The 13,127-nt window shown below is 50.3% G+C and overlaps 1 protein-coding gene across 1 annotated transcript in view; it reads right to left on the bottom strand.

Moving 5' to 3' along the window:
• The window catches only part of LOC115158229 (fibroblast growth factor 10-like), a 51,991-nt gene extending 40,723 nt beyond the window's left edge, over window positions 1–11,268 (bottom strand). The window contains exon 1 of the mRNA XM_029706912.1: window positions 10,309–11,268. Coding sequence (XP_029562772.1) covers window positions 10,309–10,666 — 358 coding nt within the window. The 5' untranslated portion in view covers window positions 10,667–11,268. The remainder of the gene's footprint in view (window positions 1–10,308) is intronic.
• Between the last annotated feature and the right edge of the window lie 1,859 nt (window positions 11,269–13,127).

The following is a 13,127-nucleotide window of genomic DNA, read 5'->3' as shown; positions in this document are numbered from 1 at the left end:
TCCCTCTCTCTGTCTCAGTCCCTTCCCTCTCTCTGTCTCAGTCCCTTCCCTCTCTCTGTTTCAGTCCCTTCCCTCTCTCTGTCTCAGTCCCTTCCCTCTCTCTGTCTCAGTCCCTTCCCTCTCTCTGTCTCAGTCCCTTCCCTCTCTCTGTTTCAGTCCCTTCCCTCTCTCTGTCTGTCTCTTCCCTCTCTCTGTCTCAGTCCCTTCCCTCTCTCTGTTTCAGTCCCTTCCCTCTCTCTGTCTCAGTCCCTTCCCTCTCTCTGTCTCAGTCCCTTCCCTCTCTCTGTCTCAGTCCCTTCCCTCTCTCTGTCTGTCTCTTCCCTCTCTCTGTCTCAGTCCCTTCCCTCTCTCTGTCTCAGTCCCTTCCCTCTCTCTGTCTCAGTCCCTTCCCTCTCTCTGTCTGTCTCTTCCCTCTCTCTGTCTCAGTCCCTTCCCTCTCTCTGTCTCAGTCCCTTCCCTCTCTCTGTCTCAGTCCCTTCCCTCTCTCTGTCTCAGTCCCTTCCCTCTCTCTGTCTCAGTCCCTTCCCTCTCTCTGTCTCAGTCCCTTCCCTCTCTCTGTCTCAGTCCCTTCCCTCTCTCTGTCTCAGTCCCTTCCCTCTCTCTGTCTCAGTCTCTTCCCTCTCTCTGTCTCAGTCCCTTCCCTCTCTCTGTCTCAGTCCCTTCCCTCTCTCTGTCTCAGTCCCTTCCCTCTCTCTGTCTCAGTCCCTTCCCTCTCTCTGTCTCAGTCCCTTCCCTCTCTCTGTCTGTCTCTTCCCTCTCTCTGTCTCAGTCCCTTCCCTCTCTCTGTCTCAGTCCCTTCTCTCTCTCTGTCTCAGTCCCTTCCCTCTCTCTGTCTCAGTCTCTTCCCTCTCTCTGTCTCAGTCTCTTCCCTCTCTGTCTCAGTCCCTTCCGTCTCTCTGTCTCGGTCCCTTCCCTCTCTCTGTCTCAGTCCCTTCCCTCTCTCTGTCTCAGTCCCTTCCCTCTCTCTGTCTCAGTCCCTTCCCTCTCTCTGTCTCAGTCCCTTCCCTCTCTCTGTCTCAGTCCCTTCCCTCTCTCTGTCTCAGTCCCTTCCCTCTCTCTGTCTCAGTCCCTTCCCTCTCTCTGTCTCAGTCCCTTCCCTCTCTCTGTCTCAGTCTCTTCCCTCTCTCTGTCTCAGTCCCTTCCCTCTCTCTGTCTCAGTCCCTTCCCTCTCTCTGTCTCAGTCCCCTTCCCTCTCTCTGTCTCAGTCCCTTCCCTCTCTCTGTCTCAGTCCCTTCCCTCTCTCTGTCTGTCTCTTCCCTCTCTCTGTCTCAGTCCCTTCCCTCTCTCTGTCTCAGTCCCTTCTCTCTCTCTGTCTCAGTCCCTTCCCTCTCTCTGTCTCAGTCTCTTCCCTCTCTCTGTCTCAGTCTCTTCCCTCTCTGTCTCAGTCCCTTCCGTCTCTCTGTCTCGGTCCCTTCCCTCTCTCTGTCTCAGTCCCTTCCCTCTCTCTGTCTCAGTCTCTTCCCTCTCTCTGTCTCAGTCCCTTCCCTCTCTCTGTCTCAGTCCCCTCCCTCTCTCTGTCTCAGTCCCTTCCCTCTCTCTGTCTCAGTCCCTTCCCTCTCTCTGTCTCAGTCCCTTCCCTCTCTCTGTCTCAGTCCCTTCCCTCTCTCTGTCTCAGTCCCTTCCCTCTCTCTGTCTCAGTCCCTTCCCTCTCTCTGTCTCAGTCCCTTCCCTCTCTCTGTCTCAGTCCCTTCCCTCTCTCTGTCTCAGTCCCTTCCCTCTCTCTGTCTCAGTCCCTTCCCTCTCTCTGTCTCAGTCCCTTCCCTCTCTCTGTCTCAGTCCCTTCCCTCTCTCTGTCTCAGTCCCTTCCCTCTCTCTGTCTCAGTCCCTTCCCTCTCTCTGCCTCAGTCCCTTCCCTCTCTCTGTCTCAGTCCCTTCCCTCTCTCTGTCTCAGTCCCTTCCCTCTCTCTGTCTCAGTCCCTTCCCTCTCTCTGTCTCAGTCTCTTCCCTCTCTCTGTCTCAGTCCCTTCCCTCTCTCTGTCTCAGTCCCTTCCCTCTCTCTGTCTCAGTCCCTTCCCTCTCTCTGTCTCAGTCCCTTCTCTCTCTCTGTCTCAGTCTCTTCCCTCTCTCTGTCTCAGTCTCTTCCCTCTCTGTCTCAGTCCCTTCCGTCTCTCTGTCTCAGTCCCTTCTCTCTCTCTGTCTCAGTCCCTTCCCTCTCTCTGTCTCAGTCCCTTCCCTCTCTCTGTCTCAGTCTCTTCCCTCTCTCTGTCTCAGTCCCTTCCCTCTCTCTCTCTCAGTCAATTCCCTCTCTCAGTCCCTTCCTCTCTCTGTCTCAGTCCCTTCCCTCTCTGTCTCAGTCCCTTCCCTCTCTCTGTCTCAGTCCCTTCCCTCTCTCTGTCTCAGTCCCTTCCCTCTCTCTGTCTCAGTCCTTCCCTCTCTCTGTCTCAGTCCCTTCCCTCTCTCTGTCTCAGTCCCTTCCCTCTCTCTGTCTCAGTCCCTTCCCTCTCTCTGTCTCAGTCCCTTCCCTCTCTCTGTCTCAGTCCCTTCCCTCTCTCTGTCTCAGTCCCTTCCTCTCTCTGTCTCAGTCCCTTCCCTCTCTCTGTCTCAGTCTCTTCCCTCTCTCTGTCTCAGTCCCTTCCCTCTCTCTGTCTCAGTCCCTTCCCTCTCTCTGTCTCAGTCCCTTCCGTCTCTCTGTCTCAGTCCCTTCCCTTCCCTCTCTCTGTCTCAGTCCCTTCCCTCTCTCTGTCTCAGTCCCTTCCCTTCCCTCTCTCTGTCTCAGTCCCTTCCCTTCCCTCTCTCTGTCTCAGTCCCTTCCCTCTCTCTGTCTCAGTCCCTTCCGTCTCTCTGTCTCAGTCCCTTCCCTTCCCTCTCTCTCTCTCAGTCCCTTCCCTCTCTCTCTCTCAGTCCCTTCCCTCTCTCAGTCCCTTCCCTCTCTCAGTCCCTTCCCTCTCTCTGTCTCAGTCCCCTCTCTGTCTCAGTCCCCTCCCTCTCTCTGTCTCAGTCCCCTCCCTCTGTCTCAGTCCCTTCCCTCTCTCTGTCTCAGTCCCTTCCCTCTCTCTGTCTCAGTCCCTTCCCTCTCTCTGTCTCAGTCCCTTCCCTCTCTCTGTCTCAGTCCCTTCCCTCTCTCTGTCTCAGTCCCTTCCCTCTCTCTGTCTCAGTCTCTTCCCTCTCTCTGTCTCAGTCCCTTCCCTCTCTCTGTCTCAGTCCCTTCCCTCTCTCTGTCTCAGTCCCTTCCCTCTCTCTGTCTCAGTCCCTTCCCTCTCTCTGTCTCAGTCCCTTCCCTCTCTCTGCCTCAGTCCCTTCCCTCTCTCTGTCTCAGTCCCTTCCCTCTCTCTGTCTCAGTCCCTTCCCTCTCTCTGTCTCAGTCCCTTCCCTCTCTCTGTCTCAGTCTCTTCCCTCTCTCTGTCTCAGTCCCTTCCCTCTCTCTGTCTCAGTCCCTTCCCTCTCTCTGTCTCAGTCCCTTCCCTCTCTCTGTCTCAGTCCCTTCTCTCTCTCTGTCTCAGTCTCTTCCCTCTCTCTGTCTCAGTCTCTTCCCTCTCTGTCTCAGTCCCTTCCGTCTCTCTGTCTCAGTCCCTTCTCTCTCTCTGTCTCAGTCCCTTCCCTCTCTCTGTCTCAGTCCCTTCCCTCTCTCTGTCTCAGTCTCTTCCCTCTCTCTGTCTCAGTCCCTTCCCTCTCTCTCTCTCAGTCAATTCCCTCTCTCAGTCCCTTTCCTCTCTCTGTCTCAGTCCCTTTCCTCTCTCTGTCTCAGTCCCTTCCCTCTCTCTGTCTCAGTCCCTTCCCTCTCTCTGTCTCAGTCCCTTCCCTCTCTCTGTCTCAGTCTCTTCCCTCTCTCTGTCTCAGTCCCTTCCCTCTCTCTGTCTCAGTCCCTTCCCTCTCTCTGTCTCAGTCCCTTCCCTCTCTCTGTCTCAGTCCCTTCCCTCTCTCTGTCTCAGTCCCTTCCCTCTCTCTGTCTCAGTCCCTTCCCTCTCTCTGTCTCAGTCTCTTCCCTCTCTCTGTCTCAGTCCCTTCCCTCTCTCTGTCTCAGTCCCTTCCCTCTCTCTGTCTCAGTCCCTTCCGTCTCTCTGTCTCAGTCCCTTCCCTTCCCTCTCTCTGTCTCAGTCCCTTCCCTCTCTCTGTCTCAGTCCCTTCCCTTCCCTCTCTCTGTCTCAGTCCCTTCCCTTCCCTCTCTCTGTCTCAGTCCCTTCCCTCTCTCTGTCTCAGTCCCTTCCGTCTCTCTGTCTCAGTCCCTTCCCTTCCCTCTCTCTCTCTCAGTCCCTTCCCTCTCTCTCTCTCAGTCCCTTCCCTCTCTCAGTCCCTTCCCTCTCTCAGTCCCTTCCCTCTCTCTGTCTCAGTCCCCTCTCTGTCTCAGTCCCCTCCCTCTCTCTGTCTCAGTCCCCTCCCTCTGTCTCAGTCCCTTCCCTCTCTCTGTCTCAGTCCCTTCCCTCTCTCTGTCTCAGTCCCTTCCCTCTCTGTCTCAGTCTCTCTCTGTCTCAGTCCCTTCCCTCTCTCTGTCTCAGTCCCTTCCCTCTCTCTGTCTCAGTCCCTTCCCTCTCTCTGTCTCAGTCTCTTCCCTCTCTCTGTCTCAGTCCCTTCCCTCTCTCTGTCTCAGTCCCTTCCTCTCTCTCTGTCTCAGTCCCTTCCCTCTCTCTGTCTCAGTCCTTCTCTCTCTCTGTCTCAGTCTCTTCCCTCTCTCTGTCTCAGTCTCTTCCCTCTCTGTCTCAGTCCCTTCCGTCTCTCTGTCTCAGTCCCTTCTCTCTCTCTGTCTCAGTCCCTTCCCTCTCTCTGTCTCAGTCCCTTCCCTCTCTCTGTCTCAGTCCCTTCCCTCTCTCTGTCTCAGTCTCTTCCCTCTCTCTGTCTCAGTCCCTTCCCTCTCTCTCTCTCAGTCAATTCCCTCTCTCAGTCCCTTCCCTCTCTCTGTCTCAGTCCCTTCCCTCTCTCTGTCTCAGTCCCTTCCCTCTCTCTGTCTCAGTCCCTTCCCTCTCTCTGTCTCAGTCTCTTCCCTCTCTCTGTCTCAGTCCCTTCCCTCTCTCTGTCTCAGTCCCTTCCCTCTCTCTGTCTCAGTCCCTTCCCTCTCTCTGTCTCAGTCCCTTCCCTCTCTCTGTCTCAGTCCCTTCCCTCTCTCTGTCTCAGTCCCTTCCCTCTCTCTGTCTCAGTCCCTTCCCTCTCTGTCTCAGTCCCTTCCCTCTCTCTGTCTCAGTCCCTTCCCTTCTCTGTCTCAGTCCCTTCCCCTCTCTCTGTCTCAGTCCCTTCCCTCTCTCTGTCTCAGTCCCTTCCCCTCTCTGTCTCAGTCTCCTTCCCTCTCTCTGTCTCAGTCCCTTCCCTCTCTCTGTCTCAGTCCCTTCCCTCTCTCTGTCTCAGTCCCTCCCTCTCTCTGTCTCAGTCCCTTCCCTCTCTCTGTCTCAGTCCCTTCCCTCTCTCTGTCTCAGTCCCTTCCCTCTCTCTGTCTCAGTCCCTTCCCTCTCTCTGTCTCAGTCCCTTCCCTCTCTCTGTCTCAGTCCCTTCCCTCTCTCTGTCTCAGTCCCTTCCCTCTCTCTGTCTCAGTCCCTTCCCTCTCTCTGTCTCAGTCCCTTCCCTCTCTCTGTCTCAGTCCCTTCCCTCTCTCTGTCTCAGTCCCTTCCCTCTCTCTGTCTCAGTCCCTTCCCTCTCTCTGTCTCAGTCCCTTCCCTCTCTCTGTCTCAGTCCCTTCCCTCTCTCTGTCTCAGTCCCTTCCCTCTCTCTGTCTCAGTCCCTTCCCTCTCTCTGTCTCAGTCCCTTCCCTCTCTCTGTCTCAGTCCCTTCCCTCTCTCTGTCTCAGTCCCTTCCCTCTCTCTGTCTCAGTCCCTTCCCTCTCTCTGTCTCAGTCCCCTTCCCTCTCTCTGTCTCAGTCCCTTCCCTCTCTCTGTCTCAGTCCCTTCCCTCTCTCTGTCTCAGTCCCTTCCCTCTCTCTGTCTCAGTCCCTCCCTCTCTCTGTCTCAGTCCCTTCCCTCTCTCTATCTCAGTCCCTTCCCTCTCTCTGTCTCAGTCCCTTCCCTCTCTCTGTCTCAGTCCCTTCCATCTCTCTCTCTCAGTCCCTTCCATCTCTCTCTCTCAGTCCCTTCCATCTCTCTCTCTCAGTCCCTTCCATCTCTCTCTCTCTCAGTCCCTTCCATCTCTCTCTCTCTCTCTCTCAGTCCCTTCCATCTCTCTCTCTCTCTCTCTCAGTCCCTTCCATCTCTCTCTCTCTCTCAGTCCCTTCCATCTCTCTGTCTGTCTCTTCCATCTCTCTCTCTCTCAGTCCCTTCCATCTCTCTGTCTGTCTCTTCCATCTCTCTCTCTCAGTCCCTTCCATCTCTCTCTCTCAGTCCCTTCCATCTCTCTCTCTCAGTCCCTTCCATCTCTCTCTCTCAGTCCCTTCCATCTCTCTCTCTCAGTCCTTTCCATCTCTCTCTCTCAGTCCCTTCCATCTCTCTCTCTCAGTCCCTTCCATCTCTCTCTCTCAGTCCTTTCCATCTCTCTCTCTCAGTCCTTTCCATCTCTCTCTCTCAGTCCCTTCCATCTCTCTCTCTCTCTCTTTCAGTCCCTTCCATCTCTCTCTCTCTCAGTCCCTTCCATCTCTCTCTCTCTCTCTTTCAGTCCCTTCCATCTCTCTCTCTCTCTCAGTCCCTTCCATCTCTCTCTCTCAGTCCCTTCCATCTCTCTTAGTCCCAGCCTCTTCCCTCAGCTGTTCCATACTCTGGTCTACTGGGATTGATACAATATTTTCCGACCTCAATTAGCAGTGCCTGTTGACTAATTCCGACTGTTTCTGCACCTGAGAGGTTGGAAGCATGGGCTGGAAAAACTGAGTGGGGCGAGGGCGTAGCAGGGCTGTCGGGGCAATGTAGTCGTGTTGACAGACCGTAAGGGCAACACAGAGGACAAGGAGGGGCCTCGCACTGGACAGTATTCAGGGCTCTGCATTGCTGTACTTCCCCACTCACACCAGCAACATTAAAACGTGTGGGAAGGAGCAAGGAGTCTGCTGTGGGTGAGTGGTGTGAATGTGCAAGTTTGTGTGTGAGTGCTTGCGTGCGTGCATGCATATGCATTTGCATGTGTGTGCGTGTGCTCATGTGTGATGTGCTCACAGAATGTGAGATTTATGTTTGGATAATAAAGTAATTGCTGTTTTCTTCATCTTGTATTAGACACTTGAGAAAATCTAGTCAACTCAACACAAAAATCTACTCTGCCAGCCAAGCCACTTAAAGATAATGTGCTCTCTTTTCACCGGGACAGTTGTACTGTGGCTGCACTCTTGTATCTGTGTCATTGGAAGCTCATTACAAATGCAGAGCTTCCTCCCAGTCGTCCCTCTCCAATCTATAGCACAGTGACCGTATCAGTATCAAGGAATTCTCTAGGTAAAGAGGTTTTAAGTCTAATTGAAAAAGCCTTTACGCAATGGCCTGTGGTAACACAGAACCCAAACTAGACCTCAGAATAGACCGAACCAGATTGTCTCATTGTGAGGTATGACCACATCACGACCACAAGGTCCCTTTAACTAATTTCAAGGCAAAGCCTAAATGACCACTGGTTTGGCAGGGTGCTGCTGTATGCGTACAGGCAGGTACACACCCTCACTGTGCTGTAGTGTTCATAGAGAATCTTTCTTTCCAGGGCAGGAAATGAGAGGATCGTGGGTAAAGAGAGCATTGCATTTGGGGGCAGCACATTTTCATGGGGAACCACTCTGTACAACCGACTAACCACTTCTGACAAGATCATGGAAAGCCACAAATCTCCCAATCCAGAAGCATCACTTTTGCTGCTTTCTAAGGGAGCATGAAAAAGTTTCAGCTAGCTACAGTACACTTATTAAGTTCCCTTGCCATGCCATTTCAACATTTCCACTGCTGCGCCAATGATTTTAAAGGTCCAATGCAGACATTTTTAACTCAGTAACAAATCATTTCTGGGTAACAATTAAGTACCTTACAGTGATTGTTTTCAATTAAATTGGTCAAAAAGAAATACAAAAGGCTTTTTCGCAAAGGCCAATTGCTCAAGCAAGAATTTTGCTAGGACTTTCTGGGAGTGGTCTGAGTGGGGAGGGGAAAACTGAAAATGAGCTCTTATTGTAAGCATTTCACTGTTAGTCCACACCTATTGTTTACGAAGCATGTGATGAATACAATTTGATTTGATTGATTGGCAGAGAGGTTTGGAACTCTTATTGGTCTATTAACTAATTTACTACATGTTGATGTCACCATGAAAGGCCAAAACTCCATCCCACCAAAACAGGCTGACATTTCTGGCAGTCTTTTCAAACAGCTCTTACACCAAAAGGGCATTATCATAATTTTCACAATTTCACAGTATTATTCCAACCTCATAGTGTGGAAATATATAAAAAACACAGGAAAATCACATGCTTTACTTCACTGGGCCTTTAAAGAGCCAAACTGAGTTTTGTAGTCATGACTGCATCACAACGTAAATTAAGGTTCGGTTTGTTTCAATCCTGCCCACATGCCCACAACTGGCAGTACACAAGTAATCATCAATTTGGCGTGCAGCTGCACGCGACCCTATCGTAATGCCTATGGTAAATTTGGGTTAACTTTGGATATCCCTATGGGGCTAGTTAGGGAGCGTAGGGAAATTACAAAATATACATTGGACAATATGTTAAAATTCCACTTGCTCCAAATTTCAATAACTTAAAAAGCTCAAACCACATTTAAATTGTAGAAATTTGCATACAAATATTGAAAGCATTTAATGAGAAAACTAAAAGATGTGCAAAATGAAAATATTGTCTTATTTACATTGTGTAATTTATTGACGGTCCCTAACTAGCCCGAAGATAGGCTATCTAAAGTCAAACCAACTTTGCCACTGTCGCACACCAGCCAGTTGAAGCTAATTGGCAGAAGATTTGGCTAACTCTTTCCACCTGTGAACACACACGAGACACCCACATCAAACCACAACCCGAAACCAACTCACATTTGAATTGAGTCAGGGCCGCTAACGTTTCTTAATGACCCAAACGAGGACAAATCAGGAAGTTCAGCCTCCCTTTAAAGTGTCAAACATAGAGAGTAACATTTTATGATTATATCTGACATCTAAACCACCAATATGAAAATTTGAATCCCCATTTGAGGGAAATGAACACCGACACAAATTTGAATTGTGATAATTCAAGTCAATGTGAATTTATGTTGGCGTGTGTGTGAGGTATAAAACTGTCTGCCAGATGAGTAGTCTAGTTAACAAATGTTAACAAATGTCACCCAACTGTTATAAGGCTGTACACAGTGGCAGACTGACTGGGCAGTCCCTGCTGTTACCTTGGTAGCATGGAAAAAACCTGACTCACCCACTGACGTAAAAAGGCATTAACGACTAAATGGATAAATATAACCGTCAAAGGTGTAAACGTCTCAAGGCTGTCCAGTGGCCACTGGGAAGTCAGTTCATGACCAGCGACAACTTGTCTGACCTGGTCAAAGGTCTGAAAGACACCATTGATTGAGATCGTAGAGTGAGTGACACCTATGCCCAGTGCACTTCCCTCCTCTCAAGTGTCCTTATTACTAACATCAGATACAGTGCTGTCCAATCTGGAAAAACTAGGACAACTGAACATACTGAGATGAGATGGTAACAGGTGATGAGAAGTCTGATCTGTTTAAGGCATTTTTGGAAGATCCTTGATGATACTGTAGGTATGTGTTAGGAGATTTAGCATGTTGCATGGGTATGTGGAAATTCTCTGACTGTCTACAATAAATTATAGAGCGCTGGCGAGCCCAATGCACCTGCTGTACACGGATGTGAAGCCAGCTCTCTGGTCTGATTTGAAGTTTTCACACACACATGATCTGTGTTAGAGGTTGATTCTGTGTCTGTACTTAACAGTTTAAATCACAAAGGCTCCAAATTATCCCGACTATCCCCTTAACAAGCGCTAAACAAACTTGGTTTGAAAACTGTGAAAAATTGAAAATTGTGCCCATGTAAACTGTGACAGAAATGGTTTGTGGGTACATCTGCCCCTTGCAACTGGAGGACTTTCAACACAGTTTTGACATGTTAATCCCCTGTGAAATTGAAGCTTTTTTCCCAAGCTCAGTTTGCACGACCAACTGATGCACAATGTCTTTCCTCAAGTCTGCCTTGCTGTAAACACAGTGCCGGGTTTCCCATGAGGTGGCTTAAACCACGCTGTGGAATTCCCAGTTTACCTAGCATCGTCTCCCGCTCCAAACACGGCACAAATAGGCGCCAAAGGCTGATACAAGCCAGTGAAACTCCTATGAACCGCTGTAAAAGTAGCAAGATCAGAGAGTTTACACCACCATAAAAGACAATAGGCACCCCACCTCTTCTCCGTCACATAGGAAAGATAGAAAGGGGAGATAGTGTCAGCTTACTCACTTTCAGCGTAGTTTTTCCGTCTGGTGCCGTCCACCTTGCCTGTTTTGTCGATACAGAGAAAGAACTTGTTGGCGGAGTAGAGCCGCCGTAGTCGGACGTCGCCCTCTAGGTGATTGTAACTGCGTGTGTGCCGCTCCAGTGTCCATGAGCAGTTGATGCCTCTCGCCAGTACTTGGAGGGGTTCATGCCCTACCCCGAGCGGGCAGCCCCCCAGAGCTGTGCCAGCCACCAGGAGCAGGGTGAGGAACGCCAAGCGAAGGGATGCAGCACTGGGCAGGGGCGGAAGCCCAGCGTGGGCAGTGCCAATGGCAGCGAGGTCAGGTCGGAGACTAGCGACGGGTGCCATCCATCTGCACATGGTGGGTCAGACTCCCAAGGTGCACATTGCACAGGCAGTATGCATGCTGGCTGGCTGGAGACCCGGGCTGTGTTGTCCAGGTGAGTGGTCTCTCTCTGAGGGTGGGAAGGGGTGATGATCGAGGGGGCAGCAAACCCTGTCACTGAGGATCAGAGCAGAGAGGAACCTGGGCTTCCAAACAGCAGTGCAGAGAGGAACATGGGCTTCCAATCAGCAGAGCAGAGAGGAACCTGGGCTTCCAACCAGTCCTCTTTCCCAGATGAGTTTGTTTCTTAACTTATGTGTCTGATGATGATCTCCTCTTATTTCTCTTTCAGCTTCTATTCACCAGAAAACAATTCACTTTGTAAATCCATTGCCAAAAGCAATCTGTTATTTTCTGTTGTTTCCTTGTTCTCCGAAAGCTTGTTCTGTTCCTTGGCTTGTGTCCTTATTTTACGGCTGCAGAGTCAGTCAGTGTCCTGTCTTGCGATGTGTGCACCTTGCGATGCTCCTCTCTCCAAATGGACTGGAATAAGGTGCTTGTCTGTGCTGCTGACCCGTGGCTGAAAAGGAGTTGAATGAGGAGAGAGAGTGAATGTGTGCATGTGTAAATGTGTGTGAGAATGTGATAGGGAGAGAGAGTCAAAGAAAGAGTGAGTGAGTGAGTGTGTGTGTGTGTGTGAGAGAGAGAGAGTTAGAGTGTGTGTGTGTGTGTCTGTGTATATGTGAGTGAGAGAGGCAGAGTGAGAGGGAGGGAGAGGGTTGAGAGACCGTGTGTGTATGAGGGAGAGAGAGAGACAGAGGCAGCAGCTAGTGAGTGAGCGAGAGAGGCAGTCAGTGAGTGTGCGTCAGGTCTGTCTGCCTGTGTAACGCAATGAAGCAGTAAATGAATGTCCTCACTCTCTCCTGTGCAGCCAGTCCCTTCTCCTGTGTGGAATGGGAGGCTTGGGCTTGTCCTGCATTTTATCCTGGGCAGGGCTTGCATCTGGGGGTTGAAAGGAGATGGGTGGGGCCACCATCATTGATAACTATTTGAAATAAATGAGAGAGGCTTTGCACCATCTCCCTTTTATAATTTCTTAACGTAGAATTGTTCTCCTAATCATGGTTCCTAGAAAGCCATTAGTGTCATTAAGCCGGCTAACTGTAGGTTTTATTGCTTCATGGAAAGTGTCAACTGGAAAGTGTCAAGTCAAACACCTTTGTTGTCCCAGCTCTTGAAGACGATGAGGAATTCTCCCAGGTCAAATCATCAGTAAGAAAGTAACTCCAGTAAAGTGACATGGGAGGTGGACTTTTGTGACACCTGAGACTGGACTGTTTGTAGACACATGGGACAGATTAAAAAGGGCTTTAATTTTGGCCCCTGTTTTGCATCAATATGTCGGAAACAACGGCAGAGTGGAGTGTTGGTAGAGCTGTTCCAGTGAAGTCTTTCTGATCACCTGTGTTAATGTTTCTATGAGGCTGTGTCTGATGTTCACCTTTGATTCGTGAGACCAGGCTGGTAATGGTGAACACGTGTTTTACTACTTCACATTCTGTCTTTCTGTCTGTGAATCAGGACTGAATCATTGGCTTCAGAGAAATGAAAGACACCCTAATGCATTACATTAAATATTTGTCAAAACTGTCCATATACTGTCCTGTCCTCACTCCTTAAGTTTATTCCTGATGGTATTTGAAGAGTGGCTCAAATTCACTGTAATATGCAATCATTAATAATGAAATGATGACACAACTGTAACTGTACTGTAGGCTATGTGTTGACCTTTTTTTTTTTTTACACCAAAGTGAAACAAAATAAAATATTTGATATCATCTGTTTCCACCAGCCGAGGGTGCTAGGAGCATTCGCTATGAGACCAGCCGCAGCACTCCACAGCACATGTTTTAAAGTGAGTCTATCCAGTTAGTGCGGCACTTACTTCCCGGTTTCAATGATGTGTACCACCCCGGGGCGACCATGGTGTCCAGGGGTGGAAGTGTGTTTGAGGGGTGCGTGCACAGAGAGGGCGACAGTCACTTCACACTCTTTAGCTTGTTAACTGCTACCAGGAGTTGGCTGTCCTTATATCTCCCCTCTCTCCCCCCTCTCCCATTATAAAAGACCAGTGAGACAGAAACCAGCCGCCCTCTCTCTCCCCCCCAGCCCCAACCCCCGGCAGTCGTTCCTGTCTACCTGCTTGTTCTGGCCATTAGATACAGTGGACCTCCTCATCAAAGCCTCTCTCTCTATTTATCTTCATAGGCCCTAGTAAAAATCAAAATGTTTCACCCCCAATTAAACCACGCTGCAGTGTCTCTTGACTTCCAGTAGGTTTATTCCTTCTTTCCTACAGACTGTCCTTTCTTTTCCCTCTTCCGCCCAGCGGAATAACTGTCTGTTTGTCGCTGCCTGCCTGTGCTGTTGCCAGGCTGGAGGAGCTTGGGCCGGGAGATCACAGCACACATAGGGGATGTGTTTTATGTTAGCATT

The sequence above is a fragment of the Salmo trutta genome, chromosome 22 (assembly GCF_901001165.1).
Source record: "Salmo trutta chromosome 22, fSalTru1.1, whole genome shotgun sequence".
In the NCBI taxonomy this organism is placed as follows: domain Eukaryota; kingdom Metazoa; phylum Chordata; class Actinopteri; order Salmoniformes; family Salmonidae; genus Salmo; species Salmo trutta.
Note: the sequence above shows the minus strand (reverse complement) of the source record. Positions and strands in the feature narration are given on the sequence as shown.